Raw genomic sequence first — 27253 nt, forward strand, 5'->3', positions numbered from 1 at the left:
ACTGATCGGCTTATCTGTGCCCATAAGAGACAGCAGACTGGGCATAGCTCCGCCCACATAAAAAGCTGGTCACATGGCATGATGTCATCAAAGGTCCTTTAGCCCGGTTGGAAATACAGCTGTAGCATCCACCATCGGTGACAACTTCTAGTCACATCCTGGAGACGGACATGAGACTGGATTGAAAACGAGGCTTGAAGCGCAGAGAGGGGCGGGGCATGGAGAAGTAGTGGACTGTGCATGCTCAGGACGGCTTTCTGACGCTTTACTGCTCCGCCCGGGAAGTTTCTCCCGTGTGTCCGCAGCCGGTGATGTTACCGTGTACCGTGTGCACTGCTCCCCGCTCTGCCGCCAGCACTTCCACTCTCCGCATTGTATATCCCTCTATTAGAAGTCACAGGACTGTTACTATACACGGGGAGCGGGGCCCGATGAGAAGAGGCAGCGGACAGCTCGCACGCGCCCCCCTAAGGCCGGTAAGTGTCACTGCCTTCAATGTCTTCAGATCAATACATTCATATGTAAGTAAAGTCCCGGCCCCAGTGTAGGGCACCGTCCACACTGTGCGGTATGTACTGACAGCGTGTGCGGCTGCTGCTGCCATGTCCCCTCACAGCTGTAACTTACTACTGTAGACTTCATGGCAAAGGGGACAGGTGAGTGACAGGCTATACACCTGTATTATACTGCAATGGGGACACCTGTATATAATGTCTGTATATACATGGCGTGTGATGTCACAGCTGCAGGTGATACAGAGGGGACAGGTGAGTGACAGGCTATACACCTCTATTATACTGCAATGGGGACACCTGTATATAATGTCTGTATATACATGGCGTGTGATGTCACAGCTGGAAGGTGATACAGAGGGGACAGGTGAGTGACAGGATATACACGTCTATTATACTGCAATGGGGACACCTGTATATACATGGCATGTGATGTCACAGCTGCAGGTGATACAGAGGGGACAGGTGAGTGACAGGCTATACACCTGTATTATACTGCAATGGGGAGACCTGTATATAATGTCTGTATATACATGGCGTGTGATGTCACAGCTGGAAGGTGATACAGAGGGGACAGGTGAGTGACAGGCTATACACCTGTATTATACTGCAATGGGGACACCTGTATATAATGTCTGTATATACATGGTGTGTGATGTCACAGCTGGAAGGTGATACAGAGGGGACAGGTGAGTGACAGGATATACACGTCTATTATACTGCAATGGGGAGACTTATAAGTAATGTCTGTATATACATGGCGTGTAATGTCACAGCTGGAAGGTGATACAGAGGGGACAGGTGAGTGACAGGCTATACACCTGTATTACACTGCAATGGGGACACCTGTATATAATGTCTGTATATACATGGCATGTGATGTCACAGCTGCAGGTGATACAGAGGGGACAGGTGAGTGACAGGCTATACACCTGTATTACACTGCAATGGGGAGACCTGTATATAATGTCTGTATATACATGGCATGTGATGTCACAGCTGCAGGTGATACAGAGGGGACAGGTGAGTGACAGGCTATACACCTGTATTATACTGCAATGGGGACACCTGTATATAATGTCTGTATATACATGGCATGTGATGTCACAGCTGGAAGGTGATACAGAGGGGACAGGTGAGTGACAGGATATACACGTCTATTATACTGCAATGGGGACACCTGTATATACATGGCATGTGATGTCACAGCTGGAAGGTGATACAGAGGGGACAGGTGAGTGACAGGATATACACGTCTATTATACTGCAATGGGGACACCTGTATATACATGGCATGTGATGTCACAGCTGCAGGTGATACAGAGGGGACAGGTGAGTGACAGGCTATACACCTGTATTATACTGCAATGGGGAGACCTGTATATAATGTCTGTATATACATGGCGTGTGATGTCACAGCTGGAAGGTGATACAGAGGGGACAGGTGAGTGACAGGCTATACACCTGTATTATACTGCAATGGGGACACCTGTATATAATGTCTGTATATACATGGTGTGTGATGTCACAGCTGGAAGGTGATACAGAGGGGACAGGTGAGTGACAGGATATACACGTCTATTATACTGCAATGGGGAGACTTATAAGTAATGTCTGTATATACATGGCGTGTAATGTCACAGCTGGAAGGTGATACAGAGGGGACAGGTGAGTGACAGGCTATACACCTGTATTACACTGCAATGGGGACACCTGTATATAATGTCTGTATATACATGGCATGTGATGTCACAGCTGCAGGTGATACAGAGGGGACAGGTGAGTGACAGGCTATACACCTGTATTACACTGCAATGGGGAGACCTGTAAGTAATGTCTGTATATACATGGCGTGTGATGTCACAGCTGGAAGTTGATACAGAGGGGACAGGTGAGTGACAGGATATACACGTCTATTATACTGCAATGGGGAGACCTGTAAGTAATGTCTGTATATACATGGAGTGTGATGTCACAGCTGCAGGTGATACAGAGGGGACAGGTGAGTGGCAGGATATACACCTGTATTACACTGCAATGGGGACACCTGTATATAATGTCTGTATATACATGGTGTGTGATGTCACAGCTGCAGGTGATACAGAGGGGACAGGTGAGTGACAGGATATACACCTGTATTACACTGCAATGGGGACACCTGTATATAATGTCTGTATATACATGGAGTGTGATGTCACAGCTAAAAGATGATACAGAGAGGACAGGTGAGTGACAGGATATACACCTGTATTACACTGCAATGGGGAGACCTGTAAGTAATGTCTGTATATGCATGGCGTGTGATGTCACAGCTGGAAGGTGATACAGAGGGGACAGGTGAGTGACAGGCTATACACCTGTATTAACACTGCAATGGGGAGACCTGTAAGTAATGTCTGTATATACATGGAGTGTGATGTCACAGCTAAAAGGTGATACAGAGAGGACAGGTGAGTGACAGGATATGCACCTGTATTACACTGCAATGGGGAGACCTGTAAGTAATGTCTGTATATGCATGGCGTGTGATGTCACAGCTGGAAGTTGATACAGAGGGGACAGGTGAGTGACAGGATATACACGTCTATTATACTGCAATGGGGAGACCTGTAAGTAATGTCTGTATATACATGGAGTGTGATGTCACAGCTGCAGGTGATACAGAGGGGACAGGTGAGTGACAGGCTATACACCTGTATTACACTGCAATGGGGAGACCTGTATATAATGTCTGTATATACATGGTGTGTGATGTCACAGCTGCAGGTGATACAGAGGGGACAGGTGAGTGACAGGATATACACCTGTATTACACTGCAATGGGGAGACCTGTAAGTAATGTCTGTATATACATGGCGTGTGATGTCACAGCTGCAGGTGATACAGAGGGGACAGGTGAGTGACAGGCTATACACGTCTATTATACTGCAATGGGGAGACCTGTAAGTAATGTCTGTATATACATGGCATGTGATGTCACAGCTGGAAGGTGATACAGAGGGGACAGGTGAGTGACAGGATATACACGTCTATTATACTGCAATGGGGAGACCTGTAAGTAATGTCTGTATATACATGGCATGTGATGTCACAGCTGGAGGTCTGTTATATGGGGGTGTTACGTCTGTGTGTCTGTTATATGGGGGTGTTACGTCTGTGTGTCTGTTATATGGGGGTGTCACGTCTGTTGTAGAAATCAATGGTAGCCTGCAAGGTCTCCATACACATAAGGAAGGCAAGGTTCACACTGAGTCAGAATCTGTTTGAAAATAGAGGACTAAAAAAACCCCGCTGCATGCAGAATTATTTTGTCGCATTACACGGTTGTGAGCTGAAAATCCAATTCCCTATTAGGGTATAAACCCACACACCGTATACGCAGCAGATATGCAACAAATACGCAGCAGATTTGTTGGTACAGATTTGATGCTGTGTTCAGTTATTTAGATCTAATCTGCTGCGAGTTTGCTGCGTATCGCGGCAGTAAATACGCTGCATATACGGTGTGTGGGTTTATACCTTTAGGGTGCGTTCACACCTACAAGATCTGCAGCAGATTTGATGCTGTGTTCAGTTATTTAAATGAAATCTGCTGCAGAAAATCAGCTGCAGATCCTGTAGGTGTGAACGCACCATTAAAGTCTATAAGGTCTATACCATACACACAAAGATTCATCTCAGCTGAGCGTTATTGGGCTCAGAGTACATGGAGGAGGGGGTAAGCTGCTGGCTGTGGTGGCTAGACATGGCTGCAACTGGAGCATGCTGGAGTCCAGTCATTTGGCATTTGAATACCAGTGGCTGAAGAAGTTGGATGCAGCCCTAGGAAGTCTGGAAAACATGGATACGGCCTATGGGGCTGTTGAAATCCAACATGCTAAAACCTTCATTTGAGCATTGTAAAGCCCCCATATACAGTATAAAGTTGGTCAACCATACACATCAGTTAGCTGTCCAGTGAATGCTTATTTGGCCAATAGCTATCTATTCTGTTACCTCTTTGGCTGAGCATGGCCATGTTTTTATTAGTTCTTATTCATCTGGCAGAAGAAATCCTTATCAACATATACTATTAGAGGAGAGTCAGGTGGTCCTCATACATTTCAGATGGTTGTTCCTGCCAGATATTTTTGCTGACATACTTTTAATGTATATGACTAACTTTTCAAATAATGGTTCTGCAGCAGCTGGGGTGTGTATGGTAAATGTAAGGAAAATAAGCAGATCTTTTATATTCTAAGTGCAGGCATCTAAATAAAAAAGATAAAAGGACTGGTAAATCCACAGTGCTCCATCACTTACAGATTGTACACCAATGGTGCAGACGAATCCTACGGTATTTAGGCCCTGCAACAAGGCTTCTCAAGGGCCTTTCTATGCAGATGTGAACAGTGCCCTAATGTGGTCTGCTAAGTGTCTTATGTTGACTGTCACCTTGACATTAGGTTAAATTTTAACCCATCTAATAATTTTGTTGTAGTGGTTGTGCCAGTACTACAGAGATATTGCCTATGTCCCATGCTCTATAGAAATGGGATTCCTGTTTAGAAAAAGCAGGCATCCCATTTTTGCTGCCAGCTGAATGTTTGTTACGATATGATACCAAAGCTTGATATTGGTTACCTATACAATGATGGCAGTAAAAATATCACAATTTTATTATCGTATGAAACCAGTTCCTAACATACGTCGCTTGAGGTGGAATGTGTATACCTATGCTACTACCAGTATGATGCTGTTCATTGATCCCTAACATGATCACTGAAGAACATTTTCCCTCTCTTACAGTAATGGCCTCAAAAAAGAGAAAGTCCTCTCTGCCAGAGTCTCCTGCAAAGCGTCAGAAGCTTGGCAAAGAAACAAAAGGTCCTCCTGCTGCATTGAAAAAGAGAAATGGCGTTACAAATAAGTCAAAGCCACGTTCAACGCAGAGTAAAAATAAATCAGCATTGCCTACAAATAAAGCCATAAAGAAATTACAGTCACCTCGATCTGAAGTAGGACAAAAGAGGAAAACCGGAAATGTGAAAGTCGCCAAAAAAAGTAATGGGAAAAATGTGCCTGCCAAGCAGAAAGCTGTAGCCAAAGATATGACGGCTTCAAAGAGGAACACCCCAAAACCTCCCAATAATGCTTCAAAGAAGAATCCACCAGCAAGTGTGCGGAAAACAGCAGCCAGGGCAACATCTGTGCAAAGTAAAACACACAAAGTAGTGAAAAGCTCAGCCAAAAGCCAACCTACAAAACGTGTAAGGAATGAGCCTGTAAAGAAAAACATAAGTAAACCTGGAAAAAAAACTGTCCAGGCCAAGAAGGTTGTGAAAACTGTACAAAGTAAGGAAACGAAACCCTCCAAGCAAACCCCTAGTAAAAACAAAGTAACTGCGGTAAATCTTAAAAGGATGACGCCATCAATGAGAACATCTGAGAGAAATACAAAATTGGACTGTAAAAAGGACACAGGTCCTGCAGCCGAGTCTACTAAAAAATTGTCGAGTACTCGACGGAAAAATCAAAAGCCATTAGTTGCATTAAAGCAGAAAACTTCTATTGTAGAGAAAAAGAAACCAGGAAGTGCCCAGGCCGGTGTCACCAAGAAGTCCGGGCCTAGAACAAAAGTGAAAAAAGAAGTTAAAACTGAGAGCCCTGAGAATGCCAAGGGAAACTCCCCAGTTCATCCACCAGTGCCGCCCGTAATGGCCCCCAGTGACGCCATCAAAAACACAGCTCAAGATCACAGGCAGTCCACCTCCTGCAGTGTAGAAGAGCATGCACCGAAGAAGAAGACATCCAGCAAGTCAACAACTTTGACTACAGGAACTTCTACTGGGCCTTTAAAGCGCAAAAAGGATAGCAATAAACCAGTGGTCAAGATGGCAAATAAGGGGAAAAAGCAAAAAGTCACCAAACCAGGGTCTGATAAAAAGAATCTAGATGTTCCGACTGAAAATGATCAAAAATCTAAGCGGATAAGTATCCTGGATTTGTGCAATGAAATAGCTGGAGAGATAGAATCGGATACAGTAGAAGTTGTGAAAGAGACCCCTCACACGCCAGATAACCCCAGTGAGGACACACACATTGAGAAGAAGGAAGACAGCCCAATGGAGGCCTCGCTGCCCCCTCCTTCTGAGCACACCCCCATCATGCCATCTAATCGGTTCTTTCCCAGCAGAAAACCATTGCAAGTTAAACGTAAGATTGAGCAGAAGACCAGTCCATTAACCAAAAAATCCAAATGGAACAAAATAAAGTTAAAAAAGAATTTTTCCCCAAACAACATCCTTAGGAGTCAGACTGTCCTTCCTAACCTTGAGTCCATCAGAGCCAAAGCCTCAGTCCAGCAGACAGTGATGGAGACTTCGAACACTCCCAAGACCTCATATAGGAAGCCTGATGTAACGTTGTCAAAAGACATTAAGCGAAATGAACTTGTGCGATCAGAAAAGGTCAAGAACAAAACAGTTCAGGCAGCGGAGGGTGAAAATCAGTCAAGGAAACAATCTGCAGAAAATGGCCTGCTGGAGAACCATATAAAACATGAGCTTGAAATGGCTCTAGATGAGGTAATTTTCCAGCCATTACACTGCATGCCCTCAGCTTGTCAGATGCCCATAAGTCATTTATATGTCTGTTGTCAGATTAATGTGAGTATGTGCCTGTGTCCATTATATCCTTATTACTACTGATCTGCTCATGTTCACTGTGACACTTAGGTCCAGGAACAGCAAGTGGGCAAATATTATCCACCCCTCTTCTCCTGGGGTTAAATAAACCTTACCCTAAGGGCATGTTCACATTGGTAAAATGTGTGTGTTTTTTAACACGAAAACCACACTGGTTTCTGCTTTAAAAGAGCATAGCAAAAGCGTAAAAATCTATGCAGATCTGCTTCCCGTCCCCAATGAAATTAGTGGAAGCTTAAAGTGAATCTGCCAGCTGCAATTCCCTTTCCAAATGATTTACGCTCATCACATGGACACATGGTACCTTACATTTATTAGTTTGTACTTCCAGAATGTAGATACATGCTGTGTGCAAAGCGTCCTACAGGTTAGATCCTAGTGCTGAGGGACATTTTATTATGTCATCACCATTTAAATAGTCATGTGTTAGAATAATGTCAATGGGTCTAATGGGAAACATTTCTTAGGCATAGATGACTGCCAAGTCATATAACTGGTTGCTATTTGGCCTTACTTAGCACAATTTTAGAAAATGAAGCTATTATAAAGTGATGATATTCTACCTATGAAACCCCCTTTGTTATTAGGGCAGAGGACATGGACGTCACGGGAGTCCAAGTTTTGGGGTCCAAATTGAGCATGATAGACAAGTTGGAGTTGAAGATAGTGAAACTATTTTAAAGCACTTGAAGGTCCTGACACTGGCGATGGTGGCTGCTTGACCCAAATATAAACTTCTGTATGTCATCTAGAAGGTCTGGTCAGGGATTTGTAGAAGTTCTGGTATTGTACTATAACTGGTGTGACGGTTGATAGGTAAGGCTGGGTTACAGTGATGGAAAGGGACTCTGGCCCATACCTCTTTAGCCTGATGGTATACATAGGCAGGGATGTTAGTCCTCTGTGTTAAACACTTTTTCTTTGATTTAGGGATTCAGATTACATTTGGATTCAAGCCCTGAGAATTCTCCAATAAAGAAAGCCCAGATGTCTTCTCCACCATTGACCAGAGCATCAGAAAAGCAACGTGAGTTATCAGCAGTAAATATTAATATGTACGTGGAATAATCCTTACTGTTCAATGCTCATGAGTCCTCGGACAGTGATGCTAATAACACCCCATAACGGGAGAACTTACCCTTAATTTTGATTGTCACAATGTAAAGATGCAATAGTTTCTGCGTGGAGCAGCAGGTCAGAGGTCTATGGTGGTTGTAAGACCACATCTGTGCAGAGACCCCATATGCTTCCCACTCTTCCTGTTTGTGAATGCGACTGGATTGCGTTGTGATTGGAAAAATCATGAATATATATAATATTATAATTATTATTAATATTTATTTTAATTATTAAATGTTTTTCTTTCTTGACAATAAACAACAAAACTGGTAAATTTAGTGAACTGTGCCCATTGAAATTTATTTTAGGCAGTGAATGCAAGCAGCTGACGGACCAGATGGCTGCATCTGCTGATAGAGGGTAAGTGCTAAGACTGTATTTAACATCTCCGAGCTGCAGTCATGGTGCGCGGGTGTTGCCGTATCAGAATGGCATTGGGGCTGAACATTAATCACAGATTCATTTTACTGAGCATATTCATCTTAGTGCCATGTGACTCTGTGTTATTGTATTTTACAAAGTATTGGTTTTGTGCTCTTGTCTGCTGCGGTGTTTTTTGTTTTTTTAATGTGTTGTTATAGGAAGCTACATTAAATTTTTAGACTAGTAAAATAGTATCTTTGATAGTGGCCTATGTTTATTAAATACATCATTTCAGATAGGTTTTTCTTATTGTGACAAGTTAGATCAATGGCAGCCTAGCATACATTCTCACCAGTATCCTGATATATATCTCTGATATACTGTACTACCTGAACGTAATGTAAAACCAGCCTTTGAGCTTGTGGCACCCATTTATTTAATTGGACAGTGAAGACACATACATGGCACTTGAATGGGGCTTTTAGGGCAGACTGAATTATCCACATCAGTCACTGACCGGTGGGTTCCCAGTGCCCATACTATACAGTGCACAGAGCAAAATGATGTTGTTTCCATTCACTCTGTAGCAATAGTGATGCATAACTGCAGCTCAGCTTCCATTCAAGTGAACAGCAGCTGAGCTTCAGTAACCAGGATCAGCTCCTACATAGGAAGCTGCTTCTGGCCCTGTTCTCTGTGTAGCGGGGGTGCTGAACAGCTCATCGGCAGGGGTTCTGGGTATCAACACCCATCAATCAGTGATGGATCAGTTAATAAATAAATGTTACGTGTTCTCATACCGAAATGTTAGACAAATTTGCTGATTTTTTTTTTTTTATCACAGGAATGCAGTAAAAAGCAACGTGTCTGCAACAAACCATGTGCCATCCGATGCCAATGTTCAGAAAGAAATTAGGAAACTAAAAGAAGCTGATAAGAACAGCAGTAGTCAGCCGATCATAGTAAGTATTCTGATTGAGTGCAGAATATAGCCTAAAGATGGGAATACAGTTATCCAAGTATCCCACTTCCACCATGCCTCTCACCCAGGGCTTCAGGAGGCTGAGGTATCATTTGGGGTCGCTGTACTGTAGAACTGCTCTACCTGTCCACATGCCTACCTGTCACATGAGGGGTCATGGTTTTTCATGATATCATAGTGCCATCTTCTGTTCATATCAGTCAGGCACAGAGACAGCTTAATGTTTCCTTATATCTCGGTATTCTATTCTTCAGTGATTATGACATTGGGGGTATTGTAATAGGATATCAAAGGTTATGTCATCATTAAAGTGTTGCTGTCATTTGGATTAACCTTAGACATGTCATCACTGATCGCACGGTCTCGCTCCTAAAAACCCATTGCTATCCTGAGATACAGTGGGGGGGGGGGGGGGGGAGTTCATGGCTGTATGCTCCGCTTCCTAATTGTCAGTCATATCTACAGTCTATGAAACTAAAGAGTTATAATGTTCTGCCAGGGAGTGGAGCGCATCGCCCATGGCTGTACCATGGGATCGCTGAGGATCTCAGGAGTGAGAGCCAGTGCAATCAGGAACCTGAAGTTACTCCAAATGACAGTAATGCTTTCAATGAAATTCCCATACATAATCATGCATTTTTCTCTTTTAATATCTGGTTGAACTATCTTCTTTTTGCTCATCTGTCCACTGATTTTTATTTATTTAATAATTTGTAATTAGTAATTTGTCTCCGGGGCCGCCAGAATCCCGTCAGCCTCCGTGTCATACAGGCTGTCTATGGGAGGGCTCGCGCCTCATCTCTCCGTGCAGAAGAATTTACATGTCCGCCGTGGAATTCTGACAGTTTTACTCCGTGTAAATTGGCCTTAACACTTGGTTCCAGTAGTAGTCCCCAGCAGCATCATGTTCAGAACCAGTTTTATAGCTTATGGTCTAACCCATGGGTCTCCAAACTGCGGCCCCCCAGCTGTTGTAAAACTACATTTCCCATCATGCCTGGACAGCCAAATCCAAAGCTTTAGCTGTCCAGGCATGATGGGAGTTGTGGTTTCGCAACAGCTGGAGGGCCGCGGTTTGGAGACCCATGGTCTAACCTTTCAAAATATTACCACTGCTGCTCTGGGACATTCCACAAGTTCCATTTTCCCACCAGTTTTACTCCATGTAATCTGGCCCTTAGACCTGTAGAGCCAAAAAGATTACAACAGTGTATCGTGCAGCAAATCTGCAGCTATATGACCCTCTCGCTGTGTCACTGCTATGTGCACAGGGTGCGGTTCCTTTTATTGTTGTGATTTACCATTGCTGTTTGTTCTGGGAGGCTGTAATTAATATAAATATTTAGTGTACAATGACTAAAGGTTACCGACAGTGCAATTACTTATTTATACCACCACGCAAACTGGTCGGGACCTGTCCTGACATCTGCCTTACAACACACTTTAGTTCCTTGTAAAATAACAGTTCTGGAGCATTTTCCTTAAACTTCACCATTACATTGTTCCTCTTTGAAATGTTTGAACAAACTGTACTAGGTGGTTAATATATCTTTTTCCAGTGGGTCATGTTCTACATGGCACAAGGCAGATTGTGCTGTTAAATTAAATCTTTTCACTATTGTGTATTTTAAACATTTTCAGGGTTACGTTACACATTGTCCGTAATTACAGACCAGGCACGGAACATGTTAATGCTGCCCTTACTGACAGCAGCTCCCTGTGTACCTCGTAGAGCTAAATCAGACTCCCCTCCTCCAGGCTGGGCTGCCCTGTTCTGTGGTTAATCTGTCCATAAGATGGGTAGAGCATGAAGGAGCATGTGATCATGCCCTGCCCAGTGTTCTCCACAGACACATACAGACTCGGTGGTGGACACTGGGGACGGGGCATGGTCACATGCTCCTCCATGTCGGCCATCTTATGGACAGACTCACCACAGAGCAGGGCAGCACAGCCTGGAGGAGGGGAGTCTGATTTTAGCTCTGAGGTACACAGCGAGCTGCTGTCAGTATATACAGTGAGTACACTTACTAATATATTACACTGAAAATTTTACTATAAAGTGGCCAACGCCCTTTAAAGGGTAACTCATTGGAAAACGGCACCCAAGCTGTTTAAAGTGGTATTCTGGCTAAATCAAATTTATGTGTGTTTTAATGCTAATATGCATCAAAATAGACATTAGGGAAGGCAGTTTTGCCAGTGCTGCTTGTAGCAGCATTAGTGATATTCATACTGGTGGGACCAAGTGTCCTAAAGCCCTGCAGTTCCTTACACAGTCACTGGTGGCCACAGAGGGGCCATGGTGCGCCTTACTGACGACTGTCAATGGAAACTTCTAAACAAAGTTTTTGTTTTTGTTTTTTTTCATTGATATATTACTTCAAGAGAAATGTAAAAGTAATACTAATAAAATGAGGACAGAATGCCCCTTTAATGTGCCTGCAGTGCTTATTTACTGTAAGTTAGTAGGAACTGTCTGCTATTGTGTTCAGAACTATATACCCCTACTTTATTGATCATCCATTGAAACATTGTCATTTAAAATAGAACAGAGAAATTAAGCCTTTTCCTTTTTACATTACTTCTAGGGACTATTTAGAGAAATTAGGCAATCTTGTATCAGTTTCCTGACTGTGATGTTTTTCTTCTTCTTTCTTGTAGCACATTTCAGTACAGTTACATTATTTATTGTGCTGTTCCATTATTCATATAGGAGATTGCTAACGGCGGAAATTATTGCAGACTTTCATACCTACTGGCATTTAATCCTATATGTCAGTGTAATGAGAAACAAGTGTGGGTTTTATTCTGGTGTGTGTGTCTGCATGTGCATTTTTATGTTCACGTTTATAAGATACTAGAAAATGTACCCGGCGCTGCCCGGGTATAAAGTGTCAGTGTGTTAATTAGATTTATTCTAAGGTGCCCAGGAGGCAAAGCTAAAGGTATTGTTTCACCTAAGTTAATCAGTGGAATTAGTGTATACCTGTAGTGCATAGTTGGAGGGGTTCTGTATACCCACAATGTATAGTTTTTAGGGGTCTTGCATATCTGTAGTGCATAGTTGGGGGGGCTGTATACCTATAGTGTATAGTTGGTGAAGGTCCTATATACCTGTACTGTATAGTTCGGGGGTCCTGTATACCTGTAGTATATAGTTGGTGCTGTATACCTGTAATGTATAGTTGGTGGAGGTCTTGTATACCTATAGTTTATAGTTTAAGGGTCCTGTATAACTGTAGTATAGAGTTGGTGGAGGTCCTGTATACCTGTAGTGTATAGTTTGGGGTTCTATATACCTGTAGTATATAGTTGGTGGAGTTCCTGTATACCTGTAGTATATAGCTTTGGGGTCCTGTATACCTGTAGTGTATAGTTTGGGGTCCTGTATACCTGTAGTATATAGCTTTGGGGTCCTGTATACCTGTAGTAAAGAGTTGGTGAAGGTGCTGTATACCTGTAGTATAGAGTTGGTGTAGGTCCTGTATACCTTTAGTGTATAGTTTTGGGGTCCTATATACCTGTAGTATATAGTTGGTGGAGTTCCTGTATACCTGTAGTGTATAGTTTTGGGGTCCTGTATACCTGTTGTGTAAAGTTTGGGGTCCTGTATACCTGTAGTATATAGTTGGTGGAGGTACCGTGCACTTGTAGTGTATAGTTTGGGGGTCCTGTATACCTGTAGTGTCCTGTATACCTGCAGGGTCGTATTTACCATTAGGCACCCATGGTCTGGTGCGTAGGGTAGCACCTTGCAGAGGGGCAGTACCCTCCCGTTCAGACTTGCCAGAAAATCTTTGGTCAGGTCTTGTATAGCGGTGTTATCCAGTCACAGTATGGCGGTATTGGTCAGGTCTGGTATGGCAGTGTTATTCAGTCACAGTGTGTCGGTATTGGTCATGTCTGGTATGGCGGTGTTATCCAGTCACAGTATGGCGATATTGGTCAGGTCTGGTATGGCAGTGTTATTCAGTCACAGTGTGTCGGTATTGGTCATGTCTGGTATGGCAGTGTTATCCAGTCACAGTATGGCGGTATCGGTCAGGTCTGGTGTGGCGGTGTTCTCCAGTCACAGTGTGGTGGTATTGGTCAGGTCTGGTATAGTGGTGTTATCCAGTCATAGCATGGCGGTATTGGTCAGGTGTGGTATGGCAGTGTTATCCAGTCACAGTATGGTGGTATTGGTCAGGTCTGGTATGGCAGTGTTATCCAGTCACAGTATGGCGGTATTGGTCAGGTCTGGTATAGCTGTTTTTTCCAGTCATAGTATGGTGGTATTGGTCAGGTGTGTTATGACAGTGTTATCCAGTCACAGTATGGCGGTATTGGTCAGGTCTGGTATGGCAGTGTTATTCAGTCACAGTGTGTCGGTATTGGTCATGTCTGGTATGGCGGTGTTATCCAGTCACAGTATGGCGATATTGGTCAGGTCTGGTATGGCAGTGTTATTCAGTCACTGTGTGTCGGTATTGGTCATGTCTGGTATGGCAGTGTTATCCAGTCACAGTATGGCGGTATCGGTCAGGTCTGGTGTGGCGGTGTTCTCCAGTCACAGTGTGGTGGTATTGGTCAGGTCTGGTATAGTGGTGTTATCCAGTCATAGCATGGCGGTATTGGTCAGGTGTGGTATGGCAGTGTTATCCAGTCACAGTATGGTGGTATTGGTCAGGTCTGGTATGGCAGTGTTATCCAGTCACAGTATGGCGGTATTGGTCAGGTCTGGTATAGCTGTTTTTTCCAGTCATAGTATGGTGGTATTGGTCAGGTGTGTTATGACAGTGTTATCCCGTCACAGTATGGTGGTATTGGTCCATTCACAGTATGGCGGTATTGGTCAGGTCTGATATGATGGTGTTATCCAGTCACAGTATGGCAGTATTGGTCAGGTCTGGTGTGGCGGTGTTACCCAGTCACAGTTTTATGGTATTGGTCAGGTCTGGTATGGCAGTGTTATCCAGTCACAGTATAGCGGTATTGGTCAGGTGTGGTATGGCAGTGTTATCCAGTCACAGTATATGGCAGTATTGATTAGGTCTGGTATGGCAGTGTTATCCAGTCACAGTATGGCAGTATTGGTCAGATCTGGTATGGCAGTGTTATCCAGTCACAGTATGGCGGTATTGGTCATGTCTGGTATGACAGTGTTATCCAGTCACAGTATGGCGGTATTGGTCAGGTCTGGTATGGCAGTGTTATCCAGCACAGTATGGTGGTATTGGTCAGGTCTGGTATGACAGTTTTATCCATTCACAGTATGGCGGTATTGGTCAGGTCTGGTATGGCAGTGTTATCCAGCACAGTATGGCGGTATTGGTCAGGTCTGGTATGACAGTGTTATCCAGCACAGTATGGCGGTATTGGTCAGGTCTGGTATGGTAGTGTTACCCAGTTACAGTTTGCTATACCTGTAGTGCCCTGTATATACATGTACTGTATAGATAGAGTAGGGGGTCCTGTATACATGTACTGTATAGATTGAGTAGGGGGTCCTGTATACATGTACTGTATAGATGGAGTAGGGGGCCCTGTATATACATGTACTGTATAGATGGAGTAGGGGGGTCTACCAGTTATTACTGTGGATGTTGTGAGGCAGCTTCCCTAGCAACCACAACTCCCTGTGAAAATGAAAGCAGTAATCCTATTGGTTGCTAAGGCTCCAACTGCCGTGTCTGCTGCAGCTAATTATATCACCTGTGTTTGCAGTGAGGAGATTTTCCCATTCATCTCTATGGGGCGCCTCTCTTTCCCCTCCCCCTCCCCTCCTGTACATCTGGCGGGGACGGGACCTTCGCAATAACCTTCCCGGGCACCCAATGTATCTGTGTGCCAAATTTGGGGTCAAACGGTTCAGGCGTTTGGAAGTCTATTTGGGACAGACAGACAGACAGACTTTGATTTTTATTATATAGATGTTACACAATACATAGTAATAAACCGTATGGATTAAGGTCACCCCACACATAGGAAACTGTGACATAGTAATAAAGTATTTGCCTCTGTAACTATTTTTTTGATTGTCCTCTTTCAGGATGCTGGACAGAAGCGGTTTGGTGCGATCACCTGTAATGTGTGTGGCATGCTTTATACAGCGTCCAATCCAGAGGATGAGACTCAGCACCTGCTCTTTCACAACCAGTTTATCAGTGCAGTAAAATATGTGGTATGAATATTTCTGTTTTTTTTTTTACCCTTAATAACATATATATATATATATATATATATATATATATATATATATATATATATATATATATATTTAACTTCTCTCTCTATCCCAACTGTATCTGTGCCTAAACATGATGCTTGCAAGCCATGTCCCATGCACAACAAAATGTATTTTCCCAGAATAAAAGCTAATGTACCATCGGCTACATCACTTTAGGTCTTTTACCTGAATGGATCAGGTGAAATGGCACCGTGCCCCCTTCCCTCTGTGACAGGGCGCCTGCCTCCAGTGCTTCATGCTGGGCCGGTGACCAGGACTAGACTGGGCAGCAGTTCAAAAGAAGAACCGCGCCACTGGCATCCCCACACCAGCACCAATTTAATACAAGGGGAAAAAACAAAGCAGTGTACCTGATGGTACATTAACTTTAATCCATGTTCCTTTTTTTTTTTTTTTTGATCTGCAAGGATTGATTTATACCCAGGTCAGTTGAGTTCCTTCCACGTGGGTGACTGGGCCCAGAGAATGACATATACCCAGACTAAATCTCTGCCACCACCAAATTTCAGGAATGGTTACAGAGTGTTTGGTCTCTTTCTTGGCTAACACACCAACTCCTACAAGGAATAAGGGTTTTGGACTATTTTCCAGACTGTAAAACCTTTAGGGTGCGTTCACACGTACAGGATCTGCAGCAGATCCGCAGCAGATTTGATGCTGTGTGCAGCAGAAAATACGCTGCAGATCCGGTACGTGTGAACGTACCCTTAAAAGGAGTTTTACAATCTCCAAATGGATAGGGGATAACAAGCTTATTAAAGTGGGTCCTCGAAACGTTTAATTCCCCATTGCTAATGAAAATGGAGAAAAATCATACCCCTCAATAGAGTGCTCAGCATGTAAGCTGCCAATGCTTTATTCATTGTCTATGAGTATGTCTAAGTGGGCTTTCCAAACCGTTCAGCTGTGGCAGCACTCTCCGAACCTCAAAGCTCAGCATTTGACTCCCAGCGGCTAAAGAAGTTGAATGACGCCGCTGTATTCATGTTTTCCAGGACTCCCTAGGACTGCACCCAACTTCTCCAGCTGCCGGGAGTCAATTGCTGAGCTTTCAGGGTCATAAAACAGTTTGGCTAGTCCGTTCAGCGCTATCTATGAGGCTTCCAAACATCGATGAGCTCAGCGGCAGAGATCATATGGCCAGAGATTGCCATGTCCCACTCCAGGGATTGTGCTGCATCACAGTTAATATTGCTAAACGCTGCGACCACAACACGACAGGCTGAAGAAACTGTTCTCTTTCATTAGCTGCAATACTGCGTGAATGAAGAAATTAAAAATCCTTATTTTTTTCCCCAAGGGTTGGAAGAAGGAGAGAATTGTGTCTGAATATCCCGATGGCAAAATAATCATGGTATTGCCAGATGACCCAAAGTATGCTCTTAAAAAGGTAATTTGTGTGTGTCACAAATGTTGTGGTCATTTATTTATTTTTTTTGCTCTGTGCAGCATCACAGCAACATTAGAACACTGGGGGAGATTTACCAAGCAGTCTTACAGTAGGTATGTTCTTTATTGCCCATAGCAACCAATCACAGCTCAGATTTCATTGTACCAGAATTCAAAATTATTTGAAAGCTGAGCTGTGATTGGTTGCAAGGGGAAACATAGAATATTCCTACTGTAAGACTGCTTGATAAATCTCCTCCAGTGTTCTCACCTGTCAGGCCCTGAGGCTGGGGTGTGGGTTCTCCTGTCCCTAAATTGCATGATCAAAAGAATTTGCTTGCAGCAGACCCCGAGCACAGACCGCAAGTGATGAAAACATTTTATGCATCTGACATGTCAAAAGTTTTTTTTTTTTTTTTTTTTTTAAATGATAGTAACAGTTTAATATATAAATACTCTGGAGATGACTTATAACAATAGTCTAAAGAAACCCTTTCAGTGTAAAAAAAAAAAAAAGTTTTTACATACATATCAAAGAGATATGTGAAATGGAACAAATTGGTCAGCACTGCCTTTCCCCTTTATCTCCTCCCTGCAGGAGATGGGTGCAATAGGAAGTCTATGAGCCCATCTCCTGAAGCAGGGAGAGGCAGCTGCTCATCTCTCCCCTATTTGTGATCTGTGAGGGCTGTGACTTGTCAAGTGTCTTGTTTTCCTATGTCAGTAACTCACATCCCCTTCTCTAGCACAAATACCAGTTATTATAGGTGTAGGCTCCAATAATAACTCATATATGTTTTGTTTTATGCCAGGTTGAGGAGATCCGAGAAATGGTGGATAATGATTTGGGGTTCCAGCAGGTTCCCCTACAGCTCCATTCCAGGACGAAGACCTTCTTGTTCATTAGCAGTGATAAGAAAGTTGTAGGGTGCCTAATAGCAGAACACATTCAGTGGGTAAATACTGAACACTGGTGTCCACCATTTATAAACTAACCAATAATATCCAGAAATAATATCCAGATCATATCCAATATGATCAGATCAAATTAATTCTTAATATTAGTGATTTAGAAGAATTGTTTCTTAAAATTGTCAACTACCCAAACAGTCTGTCTGCTAACAGACGTGATCTATAGCGTACAGTCATATTGCTTTGACTGGTCTATATAGACAAATAAGTTGTTTTTAATACATATACTGTATATAGTTATTATATAATTTTTATTTATTTATTTTTACTTTAGACAAATCACATGATCTCTAAAGGGAAACATACATATGTACCTGTTTTGGCAGAGCTGCACATTCTGGCGTCGGTCTATTTATTTTCTTCTGTGGTTTTAGAGTAGTTAAATCCAAAACAAATATGCTAATTAGTCTATTTTGCTGCACTGGGGACGTTCCTTGGCCCCTTGGTCTCACCCGCCGGCTCGTACAACAACACCTACTACTAATTCACATTTATCTGTGCATAAGAAGCAGCATCTCCAGTCAGGGCTGTGGAGTCGGAGTCGGAGCTAGCTTTGGCTGGAGTTTGAGTCGAAGTTGGAAAAAAATGTTCCGACTCCAGCTTTAAAAAAAAATCTTTAAAAAATGTAGAATTGAATTTTGATATGAATTTTACAAGTTTTGCTCATGAATATATATTATGAGCAACATTCTAATAGGACACTATTACATAAGGGTGGTCGGGAAATATATCAGTAATAGGACACTGGCCCTATTAGATAAGGGTGGTCAGGGAAAGGTTGGAGATCCCTATTTGGGATCCCTATTCTGAGCGGGAAGAGTCCATTGTGTGGGGGGAGATCTGTGCTGTTCTCTTCCTGGATGCTGGATGATTGTATATGAGCAGCAGTGTAATATGAAGATATCCTGTGTAATATAGAGGAGGAGGAGAAGACATAAGTAGTGTAGCTGTAACCTCTGTCCTCAGTGTGGTGTTTTCTCTCTGGGAGAAGATTGTGTGTTTTTCTTCAGTGTTCAATGGCTGCAGATCTGTGTGTGTGTATGTATGTGTGTGCGTGCTATGGCTGCAGTAGACTGTGTGTGTGCTATGGCTGCAGCAGGCTGTGTGCATGTGTACTATGGCTGCAGCAGGCTGTGTGTATGTGTGCTTTGGCCGCAGCAGGGTGTGTGTGTGTGTGTGTGTGTGTGTGTGTGTGAGGTGTGCGCTATGGCTGCAGTAAGCTGTGTGTGCTATGGCTGCAGCAGGCTGTGTGGGTGTGTGTATGCTATGGCTGCAGCAGGCTGTGTGTGTGTGTGTGTGTGTGTGTGTGTGTGTGTGTGTGTGCGCGTGCGTGCGTGCCCCCACAGTGACCTTCTATATCACTGTGTGACCTCTATATCACTGTGTGACCTCTATATCACTATGTGTGACCCCTCTCTATATCACTATGTGTGACCCCCCTCTAAATCATTATGGCTGACCTCTATATCACAGGGATCTGGCATTGTTAGAAGTGTTTCTTGTATGGTGAATATTTAGTTAGAAACATAGAAGACTGTCAGCAGGAAAAGATCACCTGCTCCATCTAGTCTAGTTTTGAGTTGTTCAGGACATGGAGGCTGAAAACTGGCTGCATCCACTGCACACACAGGAGAAGCTTTATATGTTTCCTTATTTCCTCAGAAGTTGCCCCAGCATCATGTAGGACATTAGGGAGAAGCTGCTGAGCCAGTGTGATAAATAACTCCCCTGGTATATGACTGGCCATTTATGAAGGAGCAGGAGTCTGAGTCAGGAGTTGGAGTCGGTCCTGATGAAATTCAGAGTCTGAGTCGGATTTGCGACTTACCGACTCCACAGCCCTGTCTCCAGTTACTAATACTGTACACTGAATGAGATTTAACCTCCCTCCTCGGAGGGGACGTACGAGATGGCCACAGTGCAGCAAACAAATTAGCATATTGTTATGGATATTAATACTCTTAAATGGCACCACAGAGGAAAGTAAGAAGAGCTGCGCTAAAATGTGCAGCTCTGTGCAATAGATATAGATCAGCAGGTTTGTATGTATGAATTCACGGCTAGTTTTACTTCAAAGTGTCACTGTCGTATTTTTTTATTTTTATTTTTTTGAAATCAATAGTACAGGCGATTTTAAGAAATTTTGTAATTGGGTTTATTATGCAAATATACCATTATCTGCATTGAAAAAGTCTTTCCCCAGGTCCCACCCTCCCTCCCTCTCTCTCATCCACTGCTCATTATCAGGAAATCTTGACTCTTTTACATCAGTCGGGCCCTGTGTAAGCTATGGGTGGGGGCAGGGAGATTAGTTGCCAGCAGAGAACAAAGGATTACACAGCGGGACCTGTGTGAAAGCCTGTATTTGGAGGTCAGAGAGGTCAGTGCTGACTGTCAGAGGAGATAGCCCGGTGATGTAGCTGTAAATTAACTTTGTTGTCCTGTTTTTGTGCCTCATCTCCCTCCCCTCTCCATAGAAAACCATGAAGAAAGGGGGGAGAGCTTCAAACTGCTTTTTCATGATAAAAATGCATTTTTTTTGGCTAATAAACCCAATTACAATAGCCTCTACTATTGATTTCTGCAAAAAAAATATATATATTTATATATATATATATATATATATATATATATATATATATATATATATATATATATATATATATATATATATATATATATATAAACCACAGTGACACTTTAAGTTTAGAGCCAGCAGTTTAACTTCAAGGATGATAAAACACAAATCTCTTAGAAACTGTAGGCCCGTTTTACCTGAGAAGGAAAAATATTTCTCTTAATCCCACACAACAAGTATTTTCCCTGGATCTTATCATTTCTCATGTTACAGAGACATGCTACAGTTTTGAACTTCCAGACACCCCCTCCCCCCATTATAGTAAGATGTGAGTAGCAAGCGTACGGCTGTGTGCATTACTCCCCTGCTTTGGTGCTATTCCCGTCTCACAGCAGAAAACAGGATCCATAGTAAGTCTACGAAGCCTGCCTCCTGGGGTGAGATGGAAAAAGGCAGCGACCTGGGGAGTGAAGCCCGCTGCCACTTGCTGCTTTCTTATATTTAATTATTGAAACTTTTGATGTGTTTCTTGTGACATGTCAAAAGTTTCTTTAAGTGACAAAGACGTTTTAAATTCAGTAGGCTTTTTAGCTCAGTTAGTAGCAGTCATGGAAATGGCAGACGTGGTAACATGATTCTTTCTTGCAGGGTTATAGGGTTATTGAAGATAATATTCCAAGTGACAATTGTGACAAGGATCAAATTTCTGAGCGCGTGAAAGCTTGGTGTTGTTCCACCAACCCTGAGCCTGCAATTTGTGGAGTCAGTCGTATCTGGGTATTCTCAATGATGCGGCGAAAGAAGATTGCCTCCAGGATGCTTGAATGTTTAAGGTATTACTGGATTCCTCAAAAAAGTGGTAGTAGTAGTATGGCATTTATACTATGGTGAACTTCCTTTTTCCATGTTTCCATGGAGAGACCTGTCAATTAAAGGGTTGGCCACTTTATAGTAAAATAGTTCAGTGTACAGTATTAGTAAGTGTACTCACTGTATATATTGACAGCAGCTCCCTGTGTACCTCATAGAGCTAAAGTTAACCCCCTCCCCCCAGGCTGGGCTTCCCTACCCCGTGGTGAGTCTGTCCATGAGATGGTCGACATGGAGGAGCATGTGACCATGCCCTGCCCCCCAGTTTCCTCTATAGGCATGTACAGGCTTAGTGGTGGATACTGGGGACGAGGTTTGGTCACATGCTCCTCCATGTTGGCCATATTATGGACAGGCTCACCACAGTGGGGGGCAGCCCAGCCTGGAGGAGGGGAATCTGATATTAGCTCTATGAGGTACACAGGGAGCTGCTGTCAGTAATTGCAGTGAGTACAGGTACTAATACTGTACACCATACCTCCCAACTTTTTTTGGACGGCCAAAGAGGGACACTTGTGGTTCACGCTAGGAAAGTTTTACAGACGTTTCTATACTTTTTAATTCAAGGATGCATCCACATACAGGGTCTGCTGCAGATTGTTGCACTTAGTTGCATTGATATCTTCAAATCTGTAGAGGCACGGACTCATAATGGCTTAATCATTTCTTTGTGGCCCAGATCATGTCCCTAGAACGGATCCGTAACACCTGATGTGTGTATGGGACCATAGAAATCAATGAGTCTGCATGTGTGAAATGATGCGTGAATAGGGACTGTCCCTCCAAAAGAGGGACAGTTGGGAGGTATGCTGTACAGTGAACTATTTACTATAAATTGGCCAACCCCTTTAAGTTTAGCCAGGCATGGAGAAGCTGGATGAGAGATACCTAGCAGATACCTCTCCGCAGGCATGGCACTTTTTAAGGCTATGTTCACACAATGTATATTTTCTATTAATCACGGCCATTGCTGCAAATTGCAATACCCACCGTTACTAATAGAAAATGTACGTTGCATTGAACTTGTAGGAATCCTGGACAGTATAAACTCCAGCCTGGATTCCTAGCAGCCACAGGAAAAACTGACATATCAGTTTTGTGCGGCCGCTATTCATTAAACTGTCAGTTCACACAGTGGAAAGTGCAGCTTCGGCCGCATGCTCCATTGTGTGCTATGGGCATTTGGAATGTGGGCGCACCCAAATGCGCCCTCATCCCAATTCAACAGAAATGAAGTTCATCCGTCCGGTACTGCAGTATTGACTGGGATGAACTTCACTGACACGGCCGGGTCACAGAACAGCCGGTGTCTTAGGGGCCTATTCCACGGAGTGATAATCGGCCCGCTTCGGCTGATAATCGCTCCGTGGAATAGAGGGAACGATCAGCCGATGATCATGTCATCGGATGATTGTTCATTTAGGTTCAGACCTAAAATCAGCGTTCGGCACCAGCGCATCGCTACGGTATAATAGCGGTGCGCGGCGGCAACCGACTATTTCAGCAGCCCCATACATTACCTGTCCGGGCTGCAGGTCTTCTCCTTCTTCCGGGGTCCCGCGCCGCAGCAGCTTCGGAGCGGGGCTTTCTGAACTGACAGACCGTTTAGCCAAACACTGGCCGGAACCGCCACAGCCAGTGATTGGCTGAGCGGTCTGTCAGTTCAGACAGCCCCGCTCTGAAGCTGCTGCGGCGCGGGACCGGGAGGAACAAAGAGAAGACCTGCAGCCCGGACAGGTAATGTATGAAACAAGGGCTGCAAGAACATCGGTAACAATGTCCCTGCAGCCCTCGCTTAACGATCATCGGGGCCGTGGAATAGGCCCAGTAAACGAGCGCCGATCTAGCAGATCGGTGCTCGTTTACATCATTGATCGGGCCCTGGTTGGCCCGTGGAATAGGGCCCTTAGGGTGCATTTACACAGAGAGATTTATCTGTCTTTCCTTTATGACCTCTTCTCTCTTTATAGTCTGTTCCTGGCTTTGGCTTCAAAGATCTGTCAGATAAATCTGTGTAAACACACCATTACTGTGTGTGAACCCAGCCTAATACTGTTTTCTCTGCTGTGCTATATTGCTGCAGGGTAACACATACTGGTTATTTAGGAGCCTGATGCTATTTTATGTTGCCAGTAGTTAGGACTCCCATCTTGATTCCCTTCCTCCTCCTGCAAAGTATATTCTAGTTTCTCTTGGTACACTCGCACAGCCTGTGTGATTTGCCTCTTTCCCAAGAAGACTGCTGTTTGTGCCCTAGACTCTGATCCATTATATCCTGTATGATCTGCCTTCCCTGGAAACGCGGCTATATTTTGCATTTTCTGCTAGATGCTTATATACGTTGTTCTTCCTACTGGAATCTCTAAACCTGGTAGAAGGAGGCATGCACAGGGTAGTGTGCCATTGAATCAACGTTAGAAGCAACGGGATCAGGATTGACCCCCTTTTCTATAAGAAGCAGCATTGCGTTTTTATGATCTGGATTCCTTTTTTTTCTACACTTGTGTAATTGTAATATGTGGTGTTGTTTTTTTTTTTCTTGGCAGGAACCATTTCATATATGGCTCTCACCTGAATAAAGATGAAATTGCTTTCTCCGATCCAACTCCAGATGGCAAGTTGTTTGCAACACACTATTGTGGCACTGGCCAGTTCCTAGTTTATAACTTTGTCAGTGGGCACCATCCACAGAGTTAAAGGATGGACGTCAACATTTTTCTTTCATTTAGTTTACAGGCAGAACTTGCATTGTGCTTTCAGTTCTCCTTTAAATTAACTCAGGATGTGAAAACCCCAATGGGGGTTCTTGTTTTTCCTTAAAACTGGAAAAAGATTCAGAAACAGAAAAAAGCTTAATTTTTAAGCAAATATTTTGATATCTTTTTCTTCCAAAAGATCATGGTTTAAGTATTTTCTATACAGTACTTTAGTCATGTTTACATGCAGCAAATAATTTTGTTCATAGTGGACTATACTAATTTGTTAAAAAAGACTTTGTGAGCTGAAGATCCTTATGTGGGTGTATATAGATATGTGCACAACGTTTTTAATGAGTTTGAAATCAACTTTTCTAGACTAAAGGAAAACTGCAGTCAAATGTGTAATCTCAAATATTGCATTGTTTTATGTTTCCTGACTGTACTTTGCTCTTTGAAGATTCTTTGGAAAGAATACACCACTTCCTGAAGGACAGCTGATAAGTATTGGAGACAACTCAGGTGAAAATGATTTTTTCGGTAATTGATACAAGTTACAAAGCTATTTTTAAGTAAACTTTGTAATGTGCTTCAATCACTGTTCTAGCCCCATTACCTAACTTCCCCCCTCCTCAACAAACCCCCCCCCCCCCCCGTCTTTTGAACGTAGCGGCAGGACCAGGGGAAGTAGTGAAGATTCAACAGATGAGGATTCTGGTTTGTTTTTGTTTTTTTTAGCGCAAGGGTTGTCCTTTGAATAGAAGTAATTTACAAATCTGTATAACTTTCTGGTATTAGTTGAGTTTGAAAACCATTTTCCTCTGGAGTTCCTCTTTGAAAAGGAATGTCCATCCGAGACAGTTACATGTCTTTATTATTATGGGTATATGGACGTTGTAGAAGGAATTCCTTCTTTGGAGGACAAAGCCCATCAGTGTGCATTGTATGGACATCATTCATTTGAGTAGCCACTTTATGTTGCAAGATGTCCTGGGCTGAAGCCAATGGTTGCTGAAGAACTATCACAGTTGGAAAATGGATAAAAAGATCCCAATCATCATTGCATCCTAAACAGATGCTATAACCGTATGTATGGATTTACTACTTGCCACAGCTTAAAGTGAATGCACCACTAGGTACATGAACAGACCGGCACAGGGATGGCAGTGCTGCATTACCGCATTTCTTTTTTTTTTTGAACCTCTGTCTTGCGCCGGTCTATTCCCAAGCACTCACCAGGCATGAAGCACTGGGGCAGGCCTGCCGGCCCCCAGTGTGTCAAAACCACCTCCCCTCTGTGACGCGGCTTCATTAGAATCAATGTAACCACGTCAGAGAGGGGAGATCATCACACTCGGGGGCCAGCAGGCCTGTCCCAGTGCTTCATGCCTGGTGAGTGCTTGGGAATAGACTGGCGACATGCCCGGCCAGTGCTCAGTAATAGACCGGCGAAATGCGCGGCAGTTCAAAAGGAGGGCCGCAGTATTGGCTTCCCCATGCTGATCTGTAAAAACCACCAAGCGATGTACTTAGTGGTACATTAGCTTTTAACTGTTTTTCTGCAAGCCTTGGTTTCGATCTGTCCCACTACTAGATATGCAAGTGTTTGCATTTGTTGTTCATATTCTAAATTCTCTTACTAGACATTGCAGACAGGATTATGCTCCAGGAGCTGCCCTGTGATCTGGCTTATAGTTGGTCCTGAGGCATGAATCACGTTTTTAAAGTAAAAAAAAAAATCACAATTTTAAGGTTTAAAAATACAAGCAGAAAAGGCTGTGGTGTACTATAAAATGAGAGACCCTAATCTGTGAATTTAAGAATTTAACCTGCTTAGTTTTAGTTTGTCAGTATGGCACACTAGATACAATGGAGGGAGAGTGAATACTTTCTTTATATCACAGACTAAATATGACCATAGCAGCATATGTTATGTACATGCCTGATTTTTAAAGAGCACATTTATAAAGGAGAAAAAGATAGTACTAATTTCTTTTCATTATTACAAGAAACAGAATGGCTTCTGGTAGAGCCTCTTGTGCATTGTATATACCACTGAGGACTTCAGAGCACTACTGGTCTTCTTAGCAGTCACTCTTTTTAAGGGTTTTTATACTGTATGTTAATAAACTGCTGTGGCCTTTTCTGTAAATGTGTAGAATAATTAAGTTTTTATTTTGTTTTCTCCTTCCCCAGTTTGTTTTGCTTGTTTTTTAACTCTGTTAATAAACTGACCAATTCCACCTTGTTTTTGTCATTCCTTTGAAAGCATATGCAAATTGATGGATCCTGTTATATTAACTTTCTCTAAGCATTAAAGAGTTTTTACGGATGCTGACTTCTGGCTTTTCCAGGTCTCAGAAGTAAGGCTGAGATGTGTGCCTGACTCTGTCCATTGGCTGCACAATTAATGTGTTTTTATGAAAATCAACTCTACATCAGCCCCTCTCTCCTCTCCTCCCCTATGTATGGCTCCCATGCCCTGTACACTCTTACTCACCTCCCTATAACTCCTTCCATTGTGCAGCACAGAGGTCGCTCTCACATGTCTTTTAACCTCATGCTAAACCACCTGCTGTCTCTCTCTATCCTTCTGCTTCTGGCTGCTGGTGACATCTCTCCTAATCCTGGCCCACCTTTCTCCCTCGCTAGTGACCCCCTCTTACTTCCCTCAAATAACTCTTAGCTTCACCAAGAACCGCTGTCTGCCATCTTCTGCTCCCTCTGTCTCTCCAGTTTCCTTTACCTGCGCTCACCTAAATTCTCGCTCCGGGTGCAACAAACTCACGGAGATTCATGATCTTTTCATCACTAAATCCTTCACCCTTCTGGCTCTCACTGAAACCTGGCTACA

At 43.2% G+C, this 27253-nt stretch overlaps 1 protein-coding gene across 1 annotated transcript; it reads left to right on the forward strand.

Moving 5' to 3' along the window:
• The first annotated feature begins 130 nt into the window (after positions 1 to 130).
• Positions 131 to 26642, forward strand: ESCO1 (establishment of sister chromatid cohesion N-acetyltransferase 1). Its single transcript, XM_069957714.1, has 10 exons — positions 131 to 476; positions 5301 to 7078; positions 8129 to 8225; positions 8626 to 8677; positions 9525 to 9642; positions 15697 to 15828; positions 17195 to 17284; positions 18096 to 18239; positions 21482 to 21666; positions 24250 to 26642. Exons 2-10 carry the CDS (start codon positions 5303 to 5305, stop codon positions 24398 to 24400), a joined length of 2745 nt encoding a protein of 914 aa, XP_069813815.1. The 5' UTR covers positions 131 to 476; positions 5301 to 5302; the 3' UTR covers positions 24401 to 26642.
• The last annotated feature ends 611 nt before the right edge of the window (positions 26643 to 27253 follow it).

Source organism: Dendropsophus ebraccatus, chromosome 2 (genome assembly GCF_027789765.1).
Source record: "Dendropsophus ebraccatus isolate aDenEbr1 chromosome 2, aDenEbr1.pat, whole genome shotgun sequence".
NCBI classification, from domain to species: domain Eukaryota; kingdom Metazoa; phylum Chordata; class Amphibia; order Anura; family Hylidae; genus Dendropsophus; species Dendropsophus ebraccatus.

What these genes read in the sequence shown, in the direction of transcription:
- ESCO1 (XM_069957714.1), top strand. Translation starts at nt 5,303, where the DNA reads ATGGCCTCAAAAAAGAGAAAGTCCTCTCTGCCAGAGTCTCCTGCAAAG. An exon ending in GCTGCATCTGCTGATAGAGG is followed by an intron (nt 8,678 to 9,524) that starts GTAAGTGCTAAG and finishes TTTTTATCACAG; the next exon opens with GAATGCAGTAAAAAGCAACG. An exon ending in TCAGTGCAGTAAAATATGTG is followed by an intron (nt 15,829 to 17,194) that starts GTATGAATATTT and finishes TTTTTCCCCAAG; the next exon opens with GGTTGGAAGAAGGAGAGAAT.